This window comes from Symphalangus syndactylus, chromosome 1, assembly GCF_028878055.3.
Source record: "Symphalangus syndactylus isolate Jambi chromosome 1, NHGRI_mSymSyn1-v2.1_pri, whole genome shotgun sequence".
In the NCBI taxonomy this organism is placed as follows: Eukaryota; Metazoa; Chordata; class Mammalia; order Primates; family Hylobatidae; genus Symphalangus; species Symphalangus syndactylus.
In genome coordinates this window covers 54820032-54845782 of record NC_072423.2, presented here as the reverse complement: position 1 = coordinate 54845782, position 25751 = coordinate 54820032, and the positions used below count along the sequence as shown (strand labels likewise).

General features: G+C 36.6%; 1 protein-coding gene across 3 annotated transcripts in view; it reads right to left on the bottom strand.

The window, feature by feature from the left end:
- Positions 1-771: 771 nt before the first annotated feature.
- The window catches only part of TRAPPC8 (trafficking protein particle complex subunit 8), a 117045-nt gene continuing 92065 nt past the window's right edge, over positions 772-25751 (bottom strand). For 2 of the 3 annotated variants that reach the window (XM_055235241.2, XM_055235230.2), the window contains exons 22-29: positions 25396-25492; positions 24126-24194; positions 23977-24035; positions 21087-21260; positions 18235-18336; positions 10474-10619; positions 2916-3005; positions 772-1815 (exon numbers count right to left, since the gene is read on the bottom strand). In XM_055235241.2, coding sequence (XP_055091216.1) covers positions 1581-1815; positions 2916-3005; positions 10474-10619; positions 18235-18336; positions 21087-21260; positions 23977-24035; positions 24126-24194; positions 25396-25492 — 972 coding nt within the window. In that variant the 3' untranslated portion in view covers positions 772-1580. Of the gene's footprint in view, positions 1816-2915; positions 3006-10473; positions 10620-18234; positions 18337-21086; positions 21261-23976; positions 24058-24125; positions 24195-25395; positions 25493-25751 lie in introns of those variants that run through there. The other variant, XM_055235251.2, reaches the window with a different exon arrangement.

Here is a 25751-nt window from a genome sequence, read left to right as displayed (position 1 = left end):
GGATACAGATGCAATAGATATAAATAATCCTGAGTAATATTTAGGAAGTAATTTTGAGTGCTTTATTACCTTTATTTTTAATATATTCAGTTGTAGGTTTATATAATTTTTTATTAGTGTCTAATAATTGGTTCACTATTCAGCTGAGTGGTTTAAATATGAGATACCACTGTGATTATGCCTCCTTCTCATTCTTGTCTTTCCTCCTCAGACTTTCTTATAAGCCTTCATGGCCCTAAACTCTCAAGAAAGAAATGAGTGTCCTTAGAATGTGACCTTCCTCTCCAACTTGTCCCACAGAGTGGAAGGAGCTGAGAAACCAGAGACCCACTTAAGATCCAGAAGCATAAGAGCAGTTGCAGAGAGGCACACAGACTAGCCACCCCTCTCTCAAGAAGAGTTGTTCCAAGTACAGGTTTGGAATCTTCAATCTGAAAACGGGCTCTTTTGATCTCTCCCCATTTTGGTGTAGTCTGCTCCGATTAGTGCCGAGATTGAGACTGGAACAAACCATGGTAGCTGTCAATGGCACAAGGACCCCATCTGCTCCAGACTTGGCTGACCCTGGCTCTTGTACTCCCTGCCACCCACTCCTACACCCTGTCTTCCCTCCTTCTCCAATGACAAGAGATATTCATTTGAAACACCCTTGCTCCCATTTCTCTATCTGCAGCAGGGCTGAATTGAAATTTCTTATGTCCAAATGCCCATTCTCTGAATAAAAAGATATTTTGAAACCAGACTTTCTAATCAACAGATACTAATACGCTATACAGTGAATAGCATGTCTTTATTCTATTTACAGTACATTTGTTATAAATATAATACATTTTTGAAAAGCTTATTTTTAATTAACTTGAGATTTATATTTTAAACAGATCAACTCAATTGTTAGCGTTATATAATAAAGAATATGGTAATTTTAATGACAAAAATTGTATTGTGAAATAGTGCACTCTATACTGAGATGAATGAGGGGAAAAAAGTCAAAACTCCTTTCAAAACTATATTCAAAGCATCAGAAAAAAATTTTTTCTTTTTACAAAGTTATGTATAAGCCATAGGGACCACCAGATACTGAAATATGAAGACTCTATGACCAAAGTTCAAAACTGATTTTAAGGAACTGTGTGAAGCAAGACAGGAAAATCTGTATTTAACACTCTATAGAACTTCACAGTAAAGCTGGAATTTAGAGACTAATGGCTTAACAGGAGTACTGCCAACAAGGCCTTTCCTTTCTCAGAATCATCTCCTAATATTCATATACCATTGACAAGTTGTAACAGCAGACTTAGACTCTGTGTTTTAAGATGGGGCTTAATAAGGTGCACAGATATGTTGAAATCCTGTATTATGAGCATGTAAATTATTCTCAGGGTTTAAAAAAATACAGAAAAAGAATATAAGTATTCTCAGTCCAACGTGCTTTGCATCATCAACAAAATGACAAGTCTAAGTATTTTGCAGGGATCAGATATCAATCAACCTCCATAACAAGTTAGGTATATCAAATACTGCTGTAAAACCCATCCAGCAAAAACTGATTATTGTGGATTTCAGTACAAATTTCCAAGTTGTCACACATTATTGATGATGATCAGGGCAGGCATGGAATTCTGCTGACTTGTTTCAAACACTGTAACTTGGTCCGATAACTTGGCAAATACCCTAGGAGTTCCAAGATTATAAACACCTGTATGAACAAAGCACGCTTTCAGCTGCAGACTGTGAATCTCCTGGCTTTTAAGTTGAAGTTTATACTGTGTTTGTCCAAGCCATGTGAATGATCCATGGATTTCCAGTGCTTCTGGACTAAGGGAGGAGGAAAATGGTAAGTTACAGGATTTTTTTCTTTTTAATTTTTTTCCCAAAGTCACATTAACATATCCCTTTCAGCTGGGCGTGGTGGCTCACACCTGTAATCCCAGCACTTTGGGAGGCTGAGGCAGGTGGATCACCTGAGGTCAGGAGTTCAAGACCAGCCTACCAACATAATGAAGCCCCGTCTCTACTAAAAATACAAAATTAGCCAGGTATGGTGGTGCATGCCTGTAATCCCAGCTACTCAGGAGGCTGAGGCAGGAGAATCGCTTGAACCTGGGAGGCAGAGGTTGCAGTGAGCTGAGATTGCACTACTGCACTCCAGCCCATGAGAGAGCGAGACTCCATCTCAAGAAGAAAACAAACATATCCTTTTCATCTAACAATTCTATTTCTAAAAATTATTTTATGAAACCAACTGTTTAATAATAGCAACATCATTACTATAACAGCTAACATTTATTATTTTTAATAGTTACTATTTTCTAGGCACAATGCTAAGAGTGGATTATTTCATTTAATGCCCATAAGAGTTAGTATATGTTAGAACTTGATTTCAAACCAAAGCTTTTAACTCCTTAGTTAGCCATATATAAGTGTCTGTACACGAATGCTTATAATATTGAAACTGTTTATAATATTGAAAAACAGAAAACAACACAGTACCCCCAATAAAGTATTAATAAATTTATGATACTCAAAATCACATATATAGGTGTGTTTCTGGATTTCAGAGAACTGTCCCAGATCCTGTTTGGGGTGTTATACAAAAATACAAAGTATACGCTTTATAGTATTTTTCCAAAAATTCAAAAATTTCTGAATTCCCAAAAGCATTTGGCTCTAGGAGTATCTGATGTGGGATTGTGGATCTGGATTTTTTTTGTTGTTAAGTACTATTTTATAATCAAGAAAAAAAATCTTTAATATTTAAAACCTCTGTAACACATCTGTAAGCCTTCTATATTACCAAACAAAAAACCAGGACAAGCTTGAGTAACTTTCTTATCCATGTTAGGTAATTATTTGCATAATTTCAAAATATTAAATTGCTCCCAAATCAAATAACCTTGCACTAAACAAATCTTTACCTTGTTGTTTTATGCCGAAGATCAACTATGACATCTACATCAGCCTTAGAACAATTGGAAAGTAAAAGAGTGACTGGTACTAAACAAAGGCTATGGAAGAAAAATAAACAAAGTTATATATTTTTTTCTTCTTAAAAGGAATTTTCCTGAAAATAACACTTAAGAATATGTAACAGAGCATAAGCTCCTTAAAAACAATCAGATTCAAGAAGGAAAAAGCTCAAGTTCCAAAATCACTCAAGACAAATTATTTTGTAAATAAAAAATATATTAATACAATGACAATATTAAATATCAGAATATATACATTCACAGAACTATTTTATTTTCATTTATTAGTTAATCTTCTGAAAACAACTAAAATGTTTCTAGATATTTCACAAAATGAAAAACAAAATCTCAACTTAGATCAATGAAGAAAAAGTAAGCCATGAAAATGCCAACAAGTAATACTGTTGTGTTTGTGCTTATTAAAAATTACTTAATTTTGAGAACTTGGCCTAGACTGACATTTGTTTTTCTATCAAATTTGTACAACATCATGTTTTGAAGAATATGAGAATGATTTCTATATAGGTATGAGGAAATCCCTTTCAAGTGGATACATTTTGCTCAGGTCGCCTAGTTTCTGATACCATGTTATAATGAATAAATTACTAAGGCATAGGAAAAAAGACAAGCAGTGATGAGAAGAGGACATGTGAATAGAGCGGTACAGATTTCAAATCAAGAATGCAAGAAATGAATATAACATGTACAAATGAAGCAGGGTTATATACTATTATCTACCTTTTACTCTATAAACAGAAAGATAGTAAAGAAGAAAAAATAGTAACCGTATAAGTTCATACACATTAACTTTAAAATTCTGCTCAGATAATATATTTTATACTTTCAGAAACTTTATATCTTCTTACTAAGAAATATTTTTTAAACAATACTGCAAAAGTCACAGGTTTCCCTAAACAAAAACTAAGATGATTTAAAAAACATACCAGGTTGTACTGGTGCTACGTATGCCCTAACTTCCCCCACAAACTTCTCACGAGGCAAGAAGGGCAACAAAGACTACTGGGTAGGTGTCCAGTCAGTCTGAAGCATCTCATTAAATTAAGTTCCAATTGCATAATTTGTAGCCCAAAATAAAAATTCAGGAACTTATGCTATTCTGTTCCCATTTGATCCTCAAATGTCAAATTCTTTGTACCTTATCCAAATGCTTCTAGTAGAGGAAGAAATGTGAAGATCTGGATATCTCCTGGTCCAAAGTGAAACTCATCATCTTCATTCCAGTGAAGAGCACCCCCATCTACCCCAGCAAACTGTTAAGTATCATACCGATTCCTCCTAACACTCACTAACCTCCACTCCCAATGTTCTTCACAAATTCCTGCCAATTCTCTCACCCACACATCTCTGGAACCTGGTTACTTCACTGTATCTCATTTTCCTTACAAGTTCAAGTCTCATGTCTCATTTTACTGCAAGAGCCTCTTAATTAGCACCACAATGCAATCTATTCTTTAACCATGTTTCTCACACTTGAGTATGCACCAGAAATACCTGGCAAGCTTGTTAAAAAAAACCTGCTGGGCCTACTCTCAGAGATTCTGATTCCATAGCTCTGGGGTGTGGCCCAAAAATTGCATTTCTAGGCTGGGCACGGTGGCTTGCGCTTGGAATCCCAGCATTTTAGGAGACCAAGGTGGGTGGATCACGAGGTCAGGAGATCGAGACCATCCTGGCTAACATGGTGAAACCCCGTCTTTACTAAAAATACAAAAATTAGCCGGGCGTGGTGGCAGGTGCCTATAGTATAGTCCCAGTTATTCGGGAGGCTGAGGCAGAAGAATGGCATGAACCCGGGAGGTGGAGCTTGCAGTGAGCCGAGATCACGCCACTGCACTCAAGCCGGGGCGACAGAGTGAGACTTTGTCTCAAAAAAAAAAAAAGAAAAAAGAAATTACATTTCTAAGTTCCCAGATAATACTAATACTAATGCTCCTGGTCTGGGACCACATTTTGGTTGTTGTTGTTTATTTATTTATTCTTTGAGATGGAGTTTTGCTCTTGTTGCCCAGGCTGGAGTGCAGTGACAGGATCTTGGCTCACTGCACCCTCCGCTTCCCAGGTTCAAGCTATTCTGCCTCAGCCTCCCAAGTAGCTGGGATTACAGGTGCTCGCCACCACACCTGGCTAATTTTTTTTTATTTTTTAGTAGAGATGGGGTTTCACCATGTTGACTAGGCTGGTCTTGAACTCCTGACCTCGGGTGATCCGCCCGCCTTGGCCTCCCAAAGTGCTGGGATTACAGCTGTGTGCCACCGGGTCTGGCCTTGGGACCACATTTTGAAAACTGCTTTACACAATAGTTTTTCTAAAATGCTAATCTAATGAACCACAAACAGGGCTGAGAAATCAAAGTTCTTACAACTATTCCACCACTGCACCCAATGAAAAAGCTGGGCTCTAGAGTCAGACTGCTACCTATACCTCAGTTTTCTCATCTGTAAACTGCAAAGAATAATAATTGATTCTACCTCTTGGGTTTGTTGTGGTGATTAGGTAAAACATGTTAAGTGCTGAGAATAGTGACTAGCACATGTTCAAAAGCTCCATAAACATTACGGAGGCCGGGCGCGGTGGCTCACGCTTGTAATCCACTTGTAAAGCACTTTGGGAGGCCGAGGTGGGCGGATCACGAGGTCAGGAGATCGAGACCACGGTGAAACCCCGTCTCTACTAAGAATACAAAAAAATTAGCCAGGCGTGGTGGCAGGCGCCTGTAGTCCCAGCTACTGGGAGAGGCTGAGGCAGGAGAATGGCGTGAACACAGGAGGCGGAGCTTGCAGTGAGCCAAGATTGCGCCACTGCACTCCAGCCTGGGCGACAGAGCGAGACTCCGTCTCAAAAAAAAACAAAACAAAACAAAAAAACATTATTTAATATAACAATTTATGCTCATGGCAGCTAAACACAGTATGATTTTATCTTTGTTATCTCCTGTCACCTATTCTTTCTTCTATTCTCATACCTCTACTGCCCACTGCCATGACCAAACCTCCTACTGTCCCATTTCCTCACATTTCTACTTGTTTTCTGAAACCGCCATTAAATTAAGAATGCTTCCCTATATCCTCCATCTCTTCTCTTTGTGTTTCTACATCTATCTTTAACTGTATCGTCCTCTCACCAATAGATGCTGTATTTCTTCCAACATCTTCCATATCTTGGGGCGGCTGATGTAGTTCTTAATGATTTCTTCCTACTACCTCTCCTGTAAAGAGTAAAGATGCCTCCACTCTTTCATCATAAACTACCTTAAGGTTTGTATTCTTTTTTCTGTTCCCATTCTAACAAACTAACAAACACAGTGACTAACTCAGTACAGCGAGAATTCTTTGGGGAAAGGGGAAGAAATGGATATTTTGAAATATTTGAGGTAAAGATGAAGCATGTGTAGTTTGAACATCTGCTTCACCTCCCATTTGTGAATTCATCTGCTGTATCGGTCAAGCAGAGGCATACGCCTAGTAAGACACTATTCTCTGGCTACCCTCTTCTGCACTATCTATTGGCATAATTTTAAAAGTGTCAGGGAAGTTTGTTTTCTTCCTTCAACTCCAAGTCTTGTCATCATTTTGGACAACTTCACTGTCTAGGTATATGACTTATTCAATACCTTCCCAAATCCTGGACCTATCATCTCCATAATCTTCAGTACTATTCAAAACTCAGCCACACAACTTCCATGACCAAACCATGAAATTTTTTCCCATCACATTAGACAACTATCCCTAACATAATACTCGGTCACCCCATTCTGACCACCATCTCCCATCTCTCTAGCTTTCTCAATTATACTCTCATCTGTTTTTGAGTTTTACACGGACACCCAATCACTTGATCCTTCATTTCAATGGTTCTCAACCTTGGTTACTGAAGTAACTGTGAGTACTGCTTAGCAGTTATTCACTCCCACTGTGGGACTTTGAATCATCCTTGTTGATTATGGAAGTGAGGATATTTGGTCAATGAAATATTAACATCTTTTGATGCAAGCAAAAGTCTTAAATGTGCTTTTGCAATTTGGCTCACTTGTTATACTCCGGAGACATGCCACCAAAACATATTGCAGGTAGCAGCTGCTCCTTTGGACTGGGTCCAAAATATATGTGGCACAGACGTGAACCCAAGTTTCTTCAGGTGCCAAATCCAAACAGCACACAGACCAACGCACAGCTTCAGCCAAGTTATCAACCGGCAGACCCATGAGTATGGAAATAAATGCTTTGTTATAAGCTACTGATTTCTGAAATGGTTTGTTATGAAGCATTATTGTGGCAATAATGACTAATAGACATGGACATGGGTATGATCTGAAGACATTTTAAAACTAGAGATGCCTGCACCCTGCTTCCAGAGAATCTAATTGAATCAGCCCGAGCACTGAAAATTTCAGAAATTCCCAAGTGATTCTAACGTGCAGCCAAGGAGAAAACTGCCACATTTTATCCTTGAACCTGCCTTGTTTTCGCATACTTCCATGCAGAGTTTTGATTTTGGAATGCTTCATTTAACCCATTCTTCTACTTTAGTTTGATCAAAACTTTCCTGTTTCACATAGATTCTATAGGGTTTTTTAACCCCTAAGTAGAATAATGTAGAGAACTAAACATCCTAGCCTCTAAATGCAGCAAAGGTTTAACCACTAAGTTTAAAAAGAAGCACCAAGGACATTCAGAAGGTACATGAAGCAGGACGGGTTTAATAAACAGAGCTGAAGTAGAAGATTGGGTTGAAATGAATCATAGAATCAAAATTGTTCATAGAAGTGTGTGAGGTTCAATAAGGATAAAACACAAACATTTTTATTTTCACTTATGGTTGCATATTAGGATCACCTGGAGAACTTAAGAAAATCCAGATGCCAACCTCTACTCTGGGCCAATCAAATTGGAACCTCTGGGGGTAGGACTGAATAAAGCATCTTTCAGTATTTCTTTTTTTTTTTTTTTTTTTTTTGAGAGAGTCTCGCTCTGTCACCCAGGCTGGAGTGCAGTGGCACGATCTCAGCTCACTGCAAGCTCCGCCTCCTGAGTTCATGCCATTCTCCTGCCTCAGCCTCCCAAGTAGCTGGGACTACAGGTGCCTGCCACCATGCCTGGCTAATTTTTTGTATTTTTAGTAGAGATGGGGTTTCACCATGTTAGCCAGGATGGTCTTGATCTCCTGACCTCATGATCCGCCCACCTCGGCCTCCCAAAATGCTGGGATTACAGGCGTGAGCCACCGCGCCCGGCCTATCCTTCAGTATTTCTTACATTTCCCCAGGTGAACCCTGCACACATCTGTATCAGAGAAAGGAACAAAGAATGAGTACTGGGCAACATTAAGACCATGACAAAGACTTAAGACCACTAGTATTTAAAAAATAACTTAGGATAAAATTTTTTAAAGATCCAACAAGAGTAAGTGCTGGTGAAGGTATCAAGCAGAAGGAATTCGCATATGCTGCTATTGGAATATGCAAATGAGTAAAACCACTTTGGAAAAGTTCCTGTGGGGAGAAAAAAAAAAAGGCAAGCACATATGTACAAGGAAAGGTGTAGAATATTCACAGCAGAATTCAAAATAGTTCAAATCAGAAACTATTCTACGGCTGAGCGTGGTGGCTCACGCCTCTGATCCCAGCACTTTGGGAGGCCGAGGCAATCTGCCTGAGCCCAGGAATTTGAGACCAGCCTGGCCAACATGGTGAAACCCCATCTCTACTAAAAATACCAAATTTGGCTGAGCTGGTGGTGCACGGTGCACGCCTGTAATCCCAGCTACTCAAAGGCTGAGGCACGAGAATCACTTGAACCTGGGAGGCAGAGTTTGCAGTGAGCCAAGATCGTATCACTGCACTCCAGCCTGGGCGACAGTGTGTGACACTGTCTCAGAAAAATTTAAAAAAAGAAAAAGAAGCAGAAAAAAAAAAGAAAACATTTTAAAAGTCCATTAACATTTAAGTAGGTAAACTAATTCTGGTATATCCAAACATACTCATATGCAATGAAAATCAATTCTACAGGTTCCTGCAATGGTTGACTCTTACTAACATAGTATTAAATGAAAGAAGCTAGACATACAAATATACTCTATTAATTCTACTTATATAAAGATTATAGAGATAATTATTTAGGTGTTAGCTTTGTTAAAAAAAAATCACTTAAAAAAAAAAAAAGAGGCAGGGTCTTGCTGTTTTGCCCAGGTGCAATGATGCAAACATAGCTGACTGTGGCCTCAAACTAACGGGCTCAAGCAATTCTCCTGCCTCAGCCTCCCAAGTAGCTGGAACTATAGGTGTGTACCACCATGCCCAGCTCTAAGTTACTTTTTAAAATATTTTTTCTCTTAAAGTCACTGTTAAGGTCTTAATTTTGCCCAGTACTCCTTCTATACATCCTCAGCTAGCATCTTCTCAGTAGCTATCCTAAAATCTCACTTTTTTCAAATTCTCTACCCTTTACTCTTATCTCCTAGATTAATTAGCTAACCTTGCTCTTATAACTACCCCCTAAAATGGCGGCACTACATAACGTGTAAGAAGGTCCCTTCTTTAGCGCAAAGCAAATCCTGTCATTCTTCAGCGCATGTATCTTATCTTTCCATCTACTAAGGATTTTGTTACTTTCCCTGTGTCTCATCATTTTCTTCAAGACCACAAACATGCCTATATCTTACCTAGTAAGAACAGATACTCCCTGATCCCTTTTCATAGCCCAGTTTCTTGAAAGGATGGTCAACGCAGTATCTTTACTTTCTTACCTCCTATTCACTTCTCAACCTATGCTGTCATGCTATTCTACCCCCCATACAGTGGCATTCTTCTCAAAAATCATGAATGATCTCCTTATTGTCAGATCCAATGACCTTTTGGCCCATTTACTATTTGACCTTTCTGTAGCATCTTAAACTATTAACCACTTCTCTTGAACTATTCTCACTCAACCTTTGAGATAGTTTCTTTTTATTGGTCTTTTTTTCCTAATTTTTTAATTAGTTCTTTTTCTTCAGTTTTCTTCATAGGCTTCTTTTTCCTTAGCTTCTTTCTCAGATGTCACTGTTCCACGGGTCCCCATTCTCTTTCTGTTCTATTCTATCCTATCCCCATCCCCATCCAAGGTGTTTTCACCAAAATTCATACCTTCAATTATTACTTAGATTGTTTCTAATAGGCTTCTTTCCATCTTTTATTTGCAAAACTGGCAACCTTTTGAAATGTTGCCTGATTCAGGACTTCTTATTTTTAGAATTTTAGAGGTTTATATATTCCAGCTATTTACCAAAATTACAAATGTATCACATTTGCCATTAAGTTTACTTAATAAAGCTTAAATAACTGATATTGTCTAAACTTGAACTGTTTAGTTCAAGTATTCTATAGACTTAAAAACATTCTAAATTTCCTCTTCAATATTTGGGTTAATGTCACTGCCAAAATAAAAGAAAGAAACAAATACATGTGCCAGTGTGTTGTAGAAAATTTTGGTAACAAAAATAAAGCTCAAACCTTTTTTGATGAAATGGATGATTAAATGATTCTGGGTAGTGAAGACTCGTTTTAATGAGACTAGAAAGCTGCTCTACTGATGGCCTTGAGGAAACTGTAATGTTTTCTGGCCTGAAAAATTTCAATAGTTCCATTTCTGGTGGCTCCTGAGAAAAGAAAGAAAAAACATATGACAATAAAAACACTGCCTTGTTTAAAAAAAAAAAAAGCATAGTGTATACATACAAAAGTTAAAATCAGCAGAGATAATGTAATCCATGAACAGTACTTTTCTGCTGTTAAGCTAATAGCTGCTATCATTTGCTGTATAATCTAAGATAAAAAAATCAGTATCTGGAATCATTTATTCATTCCTCACTTATTACGTGTTGGAGTTAGACTTGAATCTCAATAGCTTTACATATTAGCTCTGTGATCTTGGATAAGTTACTTAATACTTTAATAATTAATTTCTTCATATGTAAAAAGAAGTTCATGACAATAATAACTCCAAAGGTTGTTATGATTCTCATCTGATAATACTGCACAGGACTTAGGACTGCAGACAATCGATTGCATAGCACCTGTTTTAATAGCTGAAAATCTAAAACTGTTTAATATTTCATTCTGAAAATATCCTGCTGCATTGTATAGATTATAGTGCTTCAACTATACTAGCTAAAGGTTAAAATGCACGTAAAAAGTATTAACATAGCTATTTTTCAGGCACATTAAGACTATTTCAATAAATAATCATTATCATCTAATGAAAACAGAGGTCAGGCCGGGCGCGGTGGCTCACGCTTGTAATCCCAGCACTTTGGGAGGCCGAGGCGGGCGGATCACGAGGTCAGGAGATCGAGACCACAGTGAAACCCCGTCTCTACTAAAAATACAAAAAAAATTAGCCGGGTGTGGTGGCGGGCGCCTGTAGTCCCAGCTACTCGGAGAGGCTGAGGCAGGAGAATGGCGTGAACCCGGGAGGCGGAGCTTGCAGTGAGCCGAGATCGTGCCACTGCACTCCAGCCTGGGCGACAGAACAAGACTCCGTCTCAAAAAAAAAAAACAACAACAGGCCGGGCGCGGTGGCTCACGCTTGTAATCCCAGCACTTTGGGAGGCCGAGGCGGTCGGATCACGAGGTCAGGAGATCGAGACCACGGTGAAACCCCGTCTCTATTAAAAAATACAAAAAATTAGCCGGGCGCGGTGGCGGGCGCCTGTAGTCCCAGCTACTCGGAGGCTGAGGCAGGAGAATGGCGTGAACCCGGGAGGCGGAGCTTGCAGTGAGCCGAGATTGCGCCACCGCACTCCAGCCCGGGCGACAGAGCGAGACTCTGTCTCAAAAAAAAAAAAAAAAAAAAAAAAAACAACAACAACAACAAAAAAAAAAACAAAAAAAACAGAGGTCAGGCAGGGTGGCTCACGCCTGTAATCCCAGCACTTTGGGAGGCTGAGGCGGGCAGATTGCTTGATGCTGGGAGTTGGAGACTAGCCTGGCCAACATGGTGAAACCCTGTCTACTGAAACTATACAAATTAGCCAGGTGTGGTGGTACACACCTGTAATCCTAGCTACTCAGGAGGCTGAGGCAGGAGAATCACTTGAACCCAGGAGGCAGAGGTTGTAGTGAGCCGAGATTGCATCACTGCACTCCAACCTGGGCAAGAGTGAGGCTCTGTCTCAAAATAGAGAGACAGAGGGAGGGAGGGAGGGAGTGGGCGAGGGTGAGAGAGAGAGAAGGATGAAAGTAAAGAAACATCCCATTTCTACTATTATTTTCTTTCTTGGTTATTTTTTTTTTCTCTATTTTCCCTCACCACCCAGGAGAATATTTGATTTATAATTTTCTGATAGCCGAGTTTGATTTTGATCTATACCAGCAATTGGCAAACCATAGCCCATGGGCTAAATCCAGCCTGTGTCCTGTTTTTGTAAAGTTTTATTGAAACGCAGCCACATCCATTTGTTAACATACTGTCTATGGCTGCTTTTTGACTTCAGTGACAGAGATGAGGAATAATTATGACATAGTCAATCTGGTGAGCAAAACCTAAAATACTTCCTGGCCTTTTTCAGTATAAGTTTGCTGACCCCTTATCTACATAGTTGCAAAAGCGAGAGCTAAATTTGCTGGAAATAAAATAAAAGCTGGCACTGGTTCCAGATTCATCCCATTAACAAGTAACAAATTAACCATATTATATTCAAGTAACACCCTGGGGCTACTGGTAAAAAAAAAAAAAAAAAAAGACAAATTTTAAAAAACACAAACAAAAAAAGATGATAATCTAGTCAGTGGTAATAGACAAGCATATAATACGGCCAGAAATTTCATTTCTAGAAATCTATCCCACAAAATATGTAAAAAGCAAAATATTTGAAAATGGTATGATATACAAATGTATGAAAATTAGCCAAAAATATCATATAGTCAAATAAAGTTTAACAGCATGTTAAAAATACATATATTCCAATGCTTATGTTTGCATAGGCATGGAACATTTCTAGAATAGAAAAGGAACTTGATTATGGGTAACTTCAAAAAGTGGCCCTGAGGAGAGAAAAGAAAAGCAGAATTTGCTTTCTCATTTGTATATCTGATTTTTTGTTTTAAATTTTTTATCTTTCCAATTGACAGCTTGTGGATATTTTACTTTTTTGCAATAAAAATTACTACTTTTATAATAAAAATTTTAAAAAATCAGATAAACCAGAGTATATAAAAGAGAATAGAAATGTGATTAAGGGGAAACCAGAGAAAGAAACTATCTGATACAATGTAATAGCCTTCACATGTGGGATGTAGGTGGAAGTATTTGCATGTTTAAAAAGAGGAAAATTAATTCAGAAACGTTAAAAAAAAAACTGAAGATCTTTTTTAAGTGGCAGAGATTATATACAAATACAGTTCTATTTTGAACTACTGTGTTATACTGCTTTGGCAATTAAATTTTCTTTCTGATAATCATATGACTTAAAATTATAATTTTATACGCCTGCTGTTGTCTAAACAGAGGATTCAGATCATGAGGACTTCTACCTATACCTCACAGGGTTGTAATTTTAAGTACTGATGTGAACCAACACTTGACAAATACCAAATACCTTATGAATGGTATCTATTATTGTTATTTACCTATGTTGATTACTTTATCCCCCAGTATCAGATAACTTTCTCTAGCTGAATGTTTTTAAAATTTATTTGGAAAAATAAACTATCTCAGATTTGTTTTCTTTAAGAGACAGGGTCTTGCTATGTTGCCCAAGCTGGTCTTGAACTCCTGGTCTCAAGCAATCCTCCCACCTCAGTCTCCTATGCAGCTGGGACTAAAGGCATGTACCACCACACTCAGCTTCTTTCAGACTTTAAGGAAATTTAGATTGGCCAATTAGAGATTCAAATACAAGACTAGTATACCCTTGATACACAAGCATCTTGGTGTATGTATGGGCTAGTTGCCAGCTTTTCACAGGATTCAAAATATAACATTTATATTGGTGATTTTACCTTTGTCCAAGGTCTGTCATTTGGCCTTATAGACTCAGGTATTTAATCTCACTATTTTCTCAGAGTTAAGTAATGGTGAGATGTTAATCACTACAACGCAGTTAATGTGGATGAATGCCAATGTATAGTGATAAATATAATTTGCTACCAACTGACCAATGTGCACAGGCTTTCTGTTGGTAGCTTACTCAGGAAGCAAAGTTTCAGAACACTGATTTTGAGGCATGAAATCACACAAGGGATATTAGTGAGATAACATAAATGTTGACTGGCATGAGGCTGATCACCTGCACAATGAAGATGTAACTACAGAGACACCAAATACTAATGTGGGTAAGCAGAACCTACCTATCCCATGACAATGGTTGGATGAATATTGGCAATGTCTTCTTTATTCTATAATTTTATAACTGACTGACTCCCCTACTGATGGACAGTTTCTTTCTTTACTTATACAGGATGAGCAACCCAAATCCAAAGATACAAAATCTGAAACGCTCTGAAATCAAAAATGCTGCAAAATCCAAAAAATTTTGAGTGTTGACATGACACTCACAGGAAATGCTCTTTAAACCATTTTGGATTTCAGATTTTCAGACTAGGGATGCTCACCTAGCAGGTATATGATGCAAATATTCCAAAATCCAAAATACTTTGGGTCCCAGCATTTCAGAGAAGGGATACTCAATCTCTTCTTATTTTCTCTCAGGCTGAATTCAGTTTGTGTATGACTGGGAATGCTCTTTCAAATCTTGCATATTTCTGCTCTGATCCATTACATAGTTGTTTTTCTTTTATGTGAATGAATCACTTTATGAAAACAAAAAGATCTAAAGATGCAATATATTTTCAAGGCAAAAAAATTATGTACAAAATAGTAAGATAAAAAGTAGAAAGACTTTCCTTTTATAAATTCTTAAGGAAAAATGATTCTAAAACACTTCACACTTATGGGTTGTATATTAATCTGCAACACAATCAATTTAGCAGGCTCATATTTAAAAATAACAAGAGAAATTATAATTCCTTTCTTTTTATAATTATAACAACCATTCAATGAAACCTGTAGTTTATTAAACAACATCACCTCTTCTGTCTTTTTTCTTTTTCGGTTAAAATTTTACCATTCATTAAGTGAGCGGAATGAATGTTTACATGAACTTAATATGTAGTAAATGCATAACATAAGCACACATATAAGTTCTGGAAATAGAATATTTGCTAAAGGAAATAGATTTTGTTGTTACATTAGTAAAATAATTTTGTGCATAGCATTCCCTATATTTATCCTTTATAAGGCAGAACAAAAATTAAAAGACATGCTGATTACAGAACTGCAATGTTGAAAGTTGCAATCTTAAAGCTTACTGTGTACTATCTATTTGTGTGCAAACTATTAGTATGACTGAGCCACTCATACCTGGTTAATATTTTTGGTTTCTTAATGCAGTGGAATGAATTTGGTAACTCAGCATTCTTTATTCATTTATTTAATAATTACCAAGTACTTATTATGTGGTAGCACTATCCCAAGAAGTTGTAGTAAAATAGTAAATAAAGCAAACAAATTCAACCTCAATAAATAAGTCTACCTGGGGGATAGATGGAACAATGTGAAAACTGATAAATTACAAATCCTCAATCAACAGATTTCTATTTTCTCTCAGACAATTTTAAAACTGAAAATTATTATGAAATATTATAACTGTACTTTTTTCACAGAGTCTCATTTGTAAAATGGGGGTAATTCTACCTGCCTTGCTTACAGAGTATGAGGACCAAAGGAGAATAAAAGCCACTTTGTAACCTGCAAGAAACACAAATTCAATATGCTCTCAATCAGTTTGGGTACATTTCCTTACTTCCTGGCACCATAAAATCTTCTGGCTCATCTTGCATTTTCTCTGCCCCAGCCCTAAAATCAACCATTTTTCCAAGGAACCCTGGCTCCTTTTATTGGAGAATAGTCAGTAAGTTTTAAGGTGAAATTTTTGTTGCGAATAACAAAACTACAAGTATACCAAACAATATGGATAAATTCCACAAACACAGACGTTGAATAAAAGAAGCTGAGGTATATATTGTATGACTATTTACATAAATTCAAAAGAAGTAGTCTTGCTTTTGACTTGTAAGTCAGAAAGAAGTGACTATAAGTTTGGTCTGGAAGAGAAAGATTTCTGATTGGAAAGGAACAAACGCAGAACTTCTGGGGTACTGGTTAGGTTCTATTTCTTGATCTGGGTCCTGATTTGGAGTGTTCTTCAGTTTATGAAAATCGAATAAGCTATTTACTTTCTGTACTTATGTTACACTTCAGTAAAGAGTTCAAAAATGTATTATTGTTTAATATATTCAAGTCACCAAAAAAATACAAGCTATTTATTTGAGACTTCTAAATTACACTGAATACATTTCTATACACCACCTGTCAGGAGGAAAGCACGTGAACAATGGCCTTAAAAGAATACCTGCAACCTTGCAGTGAGCCGAGATTGTGCCACTGCACTCAAGCCTGGTGACAGAGTGAGACTCTGTCTCAAAAAAAGAAAAGAAAGAAACCAGGCATTTATACCACCTCAAATTATCTCCGCACAAATTACTTACTATTATGAAAGGAAAAACAGTAACTTGACTGTGAAGAAAACATGGCACCACCTTAAATGATCCAACACCGATAATGAGGCAAATTAACATCATGCACTTTCTTATGCAACACATCACTTAGCATAAACTTAATCTAATCATGAGGAGACATGAGAAAAACCCAAAGAGGTAGTATTCTAGAAAATAACTGGCCCAAGCTCTTCAAAAATGTCATTGTCATAATCAACAAATAAAGGCTAAGAAACTGTTTCAGATTAAAAGAGACTAAAGAGATATAACAACTGAATGCAAAGTATGATCCTGAACTGGATCCTGGATAGAAAAGAGCAAATAGTTACATGGATGGAATTAAAACCTTTGATGGCATTTGAATATGGATTGTATATAAGACTACTGCATCAATGTTAAACTTCCTGAATGTGATAATGTTGTAGTTTTTTTTTTTTTATGTAAGAGATTTGTCTTTCTTCTTAGGAATACTCAATGAAGTATTATATTTAGGGACACAGTGACAGGATGCCTGAAATTTACTTGGCAGTAATTAAGAATGATTAAGGGAAAAAAATTAATACATATGTAAATAACAACAAAGCAAATAACGCAAAATGTCAACCACTAGTAACCTGAATGAAAGTTATAAGGGAGTCTTTTACACTATTCTTGAAAGTTTTCTGTAAGTTTGAAAATTATTTCAAAATAAAAAGTTGTCAAAACTAACGGGAGGGGTTGCCCTCAGGTCCACGGTGAAAAACACAAAAAAAATAATGGAGGCGGGGCCCTGAAAATTAAGATCTGTTATTTAAAAACAAAATACAGGGCCATTGTTTGAATTACTAGACTAAATGTGCTTATATTTTATTCATATTTGCTATGAAAATTTTTCAGTAAGATTAAGTATTATTTTAGGAAAAATAAGAAAGCATACTCAATGCTATCAGCAGCTGCTACACAACTCCAGAGGCCACCTTTTACATATTACAATACACCCTCGGAGCTCTGCAATGATATCCTGTTACAACAAATAAGAAAATATAGAGATATAATTTCTCTACTCTTAAGCAAATCAATTCTTTTCATACCTATGAATTCTGGATTCAACATGGAATGTATGTGAGGAAACCCCAAAAACCATAACTGCATCTTAATACTCTAATAAAGGTGCTAATGAATTTTAAAATCAATTTATGTTCACTTTTAACTTTAATCATTCTTCTGTCACCAACACCCAACCCAAATACCAATATAAAAACCTGAACATGGCAGTGCGTGGTAGCTCACGCCTATAATCTCAGCACTTTGGGAGGCCAAGGCAGGAGGATCGCTTGAGCCCAGGAGTTCGAGACCAGCCTGGGCAACATGGTGAAACTCCATCTCTACAAAAAACACAAAAATTAGCCAGGTGTGGTGGCACACACCTGTAGTCTCAGCTACTCAAGAGGCTGAGGCCAGAGGATCACCTGAGCCCGGGGAGGTCAAGGCTGCAGTGAGCCATGATTGTGCCACTGCACACCAGCCTGGGTGACAGAGTAAGATCCAGTCTCAAAAACAAACAAACAAAAAACCTGAACAAACCAGACCCCTTCAGAAACACAAAAGCCAACCAACCAAACAACAAAAAAACCCCACAAGTTCACCAGAAAGCTCCAAAGCAAACTATGTTATCACCTGTTTCTGAGGATATGAAAAGGCTTCTTTTCCTATAGTGCGAAGAATAACATGATGTTGACCTTCCAAAATAAGCTGTTTACTGTCTTCCACAACGTATGCCTAAAAAATGCAAAGTATAAAAACGTTACCGTGCTTGACAGTAACCTCTAAAGTAACCAACCCAATACTTGATAGAAAGTGGAAATATTATGGCCAATATCTATTAATTATTGACACTCCTGGCAATGTCACCATTTCTACTTTTAGTTATTCGTTCAATCAATAAAGTATCTATCCAAAAAACAAATCTTTTCACCTGAATATAACACAGTTGGCCTGGATATTTGAGAGAGATACATCGTGAAATCCTTTCCAACATTCTTTAGAATTCTTAAGAAACTACTTTAAAAGAACTGTGCTATAACACAAGCTGCTTTCTTTACTGAACTACCAATATACAGCTGAAAGGTTTATTCTTACAGTCTAGCTTCTGAAATGCCCTAGGGTTTATCACATAGCTGAGCAAAATCAGTGAGTACAATCATAAATCAATCCTGTAAGTGGAAATGTTATGTTCGTAAATATAAATATATATGCTTTAAAAAAGGCTTTTTTCTTCCAATATAGTGAGCTGACTTTACCTATATTAAAATATTTGTTCCAGTTTATAACTCTTCTCTCTCTTGAATTGCTTCTGTGCTGGGGAAAATATAATCTATAAATGGCTCTGATTTACCGTCATTGTCACATTATGTGCAAACACAAAGGCTTAATTTTTTTGACAAGCCCAATATTTTTACTATTAGGTTCAAAAAACATAAAATTACTCAGTCAAAATGCTATCAAAGTTTCTTCTTGTTTACTTTCAATTTTTGTACTTATAATGGACTAGTGACAGTTTGCCATCCACAGAACAAACTTTGAGTAGTGCTGCAGTAAGGCACAGGATGGCTCAGGACCTGCTCAGCATCTATATTTGCAAAACCTAGAAAGGCAGGAGAAGTTAAACACCTGACAGGGTAATGTTTAATCAAGAAGGAATAAGAGCTGACAGATAAGGGTCTGAGACTTGTCAGATGTCTTTTCTGATGATGTTATGGCATTGAGCGACAGTCACCCATAGCCATGGCAAATTCTATAATGCATCCTCCTGCTTGCGCAAAACCTTAGATTTTTAAAACTAACCTTTATTTTTGATTAAAATTGCTTAGGAGTTGTATTATGTCCCTTTTTCAACTATTTTTTTTTTTCACAAAAATGTTCAAGCTCTTGGTTTTCTCTTGAATCATATTTTATTCAAGAGTCCTATGCTTCCTGTGCATCTTACTCTACAACTTTAACAACTTTTCAAGTTTTCTTTAATGAATCATTTTTACATTATCCAGAACTCTAACTAAAACAAATAAAAATCTACCAGTCACTTTCTCCATTGAGTAAATTATAAACCTACTAAGGTACTAGCCACTACCAAACTTAATAACCCATTATTTAATGTATTCAAACTTCCATTTCCCAGCCAAGGAGCATCACGATCTTAGATAACTTTCTTCTTTATGTGATTAGTGATACCAGCAGTGGGCTTTAGGTTCAGGGCCATTTCTTAAAAGATAACACTTTTCCCCTCATCAAAGAATACCATGCACTTAACAATGAGTACAGAATACATTACACAAAACCTTGTCTCAGAAATATTATGGATTGCTACATGGCATAAACCTGTTGAATGAAGACACAAATGCCAAATATCTTTATACACTTATATAATACGATTCTAAAGTTCAGAAGAATTTGATTTCGCCAATAACGTATAACTGATCTTTTTAACATAAAACGCCTTCTATAATCAACAAAAGTATCAATTTATTTAGATTTCATTTGAAACATGCAAAGTCAGCTTGGTTTAAAAAAAATGTTTATTTAAAAACATGGTTAAAAAAACACTTTATAAAAACTTCTGAGTCAATTTAAAATACATGTATTGATCACCTAGTATGAACATGTCTCTTGTATTAAACAACACACAATCAAAACCTTGTCACAAAGTTCGGGTGATTATTCTTGGACAAGATCCTTAATTTTACTGCAGAATCATTTTTAAAAAGAGGTGGTACATGCATATGATACAAAAGGGTGTAACGTAAGAATTAAGACTCTTTTACAGTATAGTTCAGTTAACTTTAGGGAATATTAATGTCTAAATAATTTCATTCTGGTCCTCCATGTGTGAACTTTATTTGGATCTGATTTTTTTTTTTTTAACAGGGTAAAATAGTATATTTAAATAATCTGGAAAAAACTGAACACAGACCATCAATTAGATAATTAAGAATTATTAATTTGGTTGGGAAAGATAATACTGTGCAGTTATATTAAACAAAAAAGTCTTCATCTGTTAAAAGTACATACAGAAGCATTTACAGATGAAATATGTCATTTTAAAAATACTACAGCAAAAAAATTAATTTAGTAGAAAAGAAGGTAAATGGATTATATGAAATATGAATAACAAAAAAATTAATGGTTTTTGGAGCCAAGGTAGTGGATTTCCAGAGGTTCATGGTGCTATTTTTCCCTCTGTAGAATGTTTGGAAATGCCCCGAACAGTTTAATACCACCTGCTTTCAGAGCTTATCATGTCTACAATATTCTCGGTAACACACAGAAATAATGGTAACACAGAAGAATGTTATCTAATTTGAATGAATTCTTTTTTTAGGCCAAAACAAAAAAATATGTAACTGTTAAAGTTTCAATATTGAAACTAGAAAAGATAAGCATAAAAAATATAAATAGTAATATACATTTGTTCTTCAGCTTAAGACTCAAGTATCTACAAGTGACGCTTGCTGAAATAATTTAGTAACACATACCTTCCATAATATGACAATATTCAAATCTACCTCACTGCATTTTTTAATCAATCTCATAGCATCCTCTGTTGACTGTTTTTCGGTATGCACAGGCAAGTGAGCTTGTGGTTTTTTCAATTCAGAAAATAAACTTCGATAAAAGAAGTCTGCACATGGGCTTGCTGAACTTACTATCTGTTAAAAGAAAATCACTTGTGTTCATAAATGCTTTTAATTATGTTGTCAAAATTTATTTTGTATAACTCAGTTTTAATTAAATATATCCTGCCAAATTTTATACTTCTATAGCTTATATATACCCAAAATACCTATTCAGTAATTCTTGTCAATGTAATTGAATACAGGGAGGCCACTTGAACATTCAAAAGATTTGGTACAAAATACCCTGTATCTTTTTTTTTTTTGATACAAGGTCTTACTCTGTCATCCAGGCTGGAGTGCAGTGGTGCAATCTCATCTCACTGCAACCTCTACCTCCTAGGCCCAAGCAATGTTCCTACCTCAGCCTCCCGAGTAGCTAGGTTACAGGTGCGCGCCACCACTCCCGCCTAATTTTTGTAGAGACAGGGTTTTGCCAGTTTTGCCATGTTACCCAGGGTGGTCTTGAACTACTGAGCTCAAGCATTCGCCTGCCTTGGCCTCCCAAAATGCTGGGATTGCAGGTGTGAGACACTGCGCCCAGCTGCAAGTTACCCTGAATCTTAAAGCCGTCACCCCAAATAATTAAACTACACTCCCATGACATTAGCTTTGACCTTCCAAGTATCTAGGGAGAATGAATGGGTATCACCAAGAAAATAAAAATAAAATGTTGAAAACCCATATTTTAAAATGACAGAAATATTTCTCATTTAAATCCTAGGCAATATCCAATGAAGCAGAATGCAAATAGAATTATTAGCATTAACTTGGCTTTCATGCTTAAACAATGAAAGTATGAGATAAGAATTTTAAATGGACTCAATTACAGGATTTCCCTTAACTAATGAATATTATGCCACATAATAACATCTTTATATTTATGGTTTCCTGTATTACAGGCTATGTATATATTATGTAGATGTTAAACTTCAAGTTAATTATTAAATAAGTATTAAATATGAATAAATATATACATTTTCTCCTTATGAGTGAACTTCTTGTAAAACACTGTCCCTGTAGTTTTCTCATTAATCTGTAGTGCTTGGCAAGTTCTATTTATTCAACCAGGTTCATCAAAATGAAAAATGTGTTTCTTTCTGCCTTTATGAGTGCTCTTACACTAAATTATTTAACAACAAATACAATAAAAATTACAGTGCAAGAGTCCTGCTGATGTTTCTGGGATTTTAAAAGTTTTTAAAGAAATTTAAAAAAAAAAAAAACTGAAGTCCTGAAAACTAAATTCAACCATTCAGGAAGCACAGTATCTCTGAAAGTAATGCATATTTTGAAATTACTGAGCTTTTGAAACTTGGAGATATTTCTAAATAGCTGTTTCCTCAAATGGTAAAAAGATAATGATGAGTCAGATGAAAGCAAATGATAAAAGAAGTACAAAAATATAAGGATGTTTAGAATTATCAAGGAGACGAACACAAAGATGAAATCATCCCACTAACAGCACACAATTACATGAACTTTTACACCCCAGATTCAGCATTTTTCAGAGCAGGTCACTACTTCAGATTATCTTCAGGGATAGCTTAAAATGCATACTCCCAAAGTCCACCCAAGATATAATCAACCAGAGCTTTAGAGGTAGGGGAGGTAAAACCTGTATTTTTACAAAATCTAGGTCCAATTATGGTCTGCAGGCTAACAATGTCAACCTCACCTAGGAGCTTATAACAATTTAGAACCTCAGGTTCTACCCAAGTCCTGTGGAATCAGAATTTGCATATTAACAAGATTTCTGATAATTTACATGGACACATTTTGAAACTTTGAATACCACTGTTCTAGGAGGTTTTTTTTTTTTTTTTTTTTTTAGAGACAGGGTCTTGCCTTGGTCTCTGACACCCAGTATGGTCTTGAACTCCTGACATCAAGCAATCTTCCTGCCTCAGCCTCCCAAAGTGCTGAAATTACAGGCATGAGCCACTACATCTGGCCCTCTACATAATTCTTATACATAATTAGGATGGAATATCACTGCCCTAGACAGTAATAGCTTTAAAATCACAATGGAGTCTCATGTATCTACCTTATTATCTGGGTCTCAGAATATGATATGATATGATATGGTTATGGTATGCCAAAATTCAGAGGGTTATCATCTATATATTCCATTGTGACCACTTTCCCTAATAGAAAAGCTCCCTCATATAATCTTGCTTTTTAAAAAAAAAATCCTAAGAACTATACTTATTTCATACGATATTCTCAAAAGAAAGTTAATTTTAAATAACTACTTAAAATAGTATAGTCCATAAGCATTTTTGGTTTGTTTTGGGGACTGAAGGCAGGTTGCAAAACTCAATAAAGTTGAAATGCTTATCCTCCAAAGAGTCGAGGGAGGCTGGGTGCAGTGACTCACACCTGTAATTCTAGCACTTTGGGAGGTTGAGGCAGGCAGATCACTTGAGCTCAGGAGCTGGAGACAAGCCTGGGCACCATAGTGAGACCCTGGTCTCTATACAAAATTTAAAAAACTAGCCAGGTGTGATGGCTGATGCCTGTAGTCCCAGCTACTCGGGAGGCTGAGGTGGGAGGATCACTTGATCCTGGGAGGTCGAGGCTGCAGTGAGCTGTGATCGCACCACTGTACTCCTGGGCAACAGAGCAAGACCTTGTCTCCAAAAAAAAAAAAAAAAGAGTTTGGGAATTACTGCGATAAGCCTTGCCAAAAATACCCAGATATGCCATAACTATGACTTAACATCAAACACTACTATGCTTACTTGCATACCTGTTCATTTCCAAAGATGATATCTGCAAAGGTATATTTTTCAGAAGACAGTGTGGCCGCTAAAAAACAGGGGAAAACAAACTAATCATATCGTTGACATAAAATATAAAATGACCATTTAGTAAAGTGTAAAAGTAAAGTGAATTTACCTTCTTTTTTCTCACATCTTATTGCCTTAAAGCAAAGCTTTCCCTTCTCCCTACTGGCAAGTTTGGCATCTAGGAAGAAAAAGGGAAATTTCAAAGATGTTTCTCAGTTCATCACATGATAAAACCCAATTCATTATTTAGACTTCCTTGGTCAAAATGGAAAATAATTCGTAATTATAAATAATGTTTAATGAAGAACATCTTTGTTTTTATCTCAATGAAGTGACCTCTTAAAAAGGATAAATTTCAATTTTCTCAAAATACATATCCATGTGTGCACATGTATATATATATATATATGTATTCATATATGCAACATTTCAGATAAACAGAAAGTTTGAAAGATCAGAACACGAGGACTGGAAAACCCATAATCCTGCCACTCTACCATTTCTTCATTTCCTTTCAGTATGTTTCATATACGTGATTTATACCAATATTACTATATGAACAGACTCTGCTATATGTTTTCCCACAATTGCAGGCACTTTTAAAATGGTACTTTAAGTACATTTCCGGTACACATTCTTTTGTTTGAATGTTATATAAACATGACAATTCACAGAAAGCCAGTCAGTACGTAGGTATGGCTATTCACAGATAAACTCACCAGTGGTAAAGGAAACAAAGAGAAAAATCCCATATCCTAGTCTATATATTTTTGTACCAGTTAAGTTGTTTTTGGTTTTGTTTTGTTTTGTTTTTTTGAGACAGAGTCTTACTCTGTTGCCCAGGCTGGAGTGCAGTGGCATGATCTCAGCTCACTGCACCCTCCGCCTCCCGGGTTCAGGTAATTCTCCTGCCTCAGCCTCCCGAGTAGCTGGGATTACAGGCGCCTGCCACCACGCCCAGCTAATTTTTGCAGTTTTAGTAGAGACAGGGTTTCATCATGTTGGCCAGGCTGGTTTCAAACGGCTGACCTCAAGTGATCCACCCGCCTCAGCCTCCCAAAGTGCAGGAATTACAGGCGTGAGCCACCACGCCCAGTCTTGGTTGAATTTTTGACAGTAATCATGTACCCAAGCACCGATTTTACAATAAAAAACAAAAAGAAGAAAATACAAGTATAAAAGATGTGGAAGGCAATTTAAAAAATGGGAAAGACTGGATCAAGATAGGTAATTTGATTTACAGTTAGGTAAACTAATGAAATCACAATTTAATGCTTAAAAAAGTTAATCCCAATAATCTTAAGACATTCTGGTACTATTCTGGAAAACCAAGTAATGAAGTTTCAAAATTTATTATGTAGCAGGAAAAACGTACAAACCTTTGTTTTCAGAAAGATTTACAGATTTCTGTAACTTCCAGTGTTTGCTACTACTTGATACTTGCACTATATGGAATTCCTTAACGCCTGCTTCACTCTGTCAAAAAAAAAGATAGGAGAGTCATTCAGGATTTAGAAGCACTAAATCAGAATGTTCCGATGAGCCTGCCTGCCTTCCTGCCTTCCTTCCTGCCTTCCTTCCTTCCTTCCTTCCTTCCTTCCTTCCTTCCTTCCTTCCTTCCTTCCTTCCTTCCTTCCTCCCTTCCTTCCCTTCCTTCCCTTCCTTCCCTTCCTTCCCTTCCTTCCTTTCCTTCCCTCTCTGGCCCAGGCTACAATCTACTCGGCTTGCTGCTGCC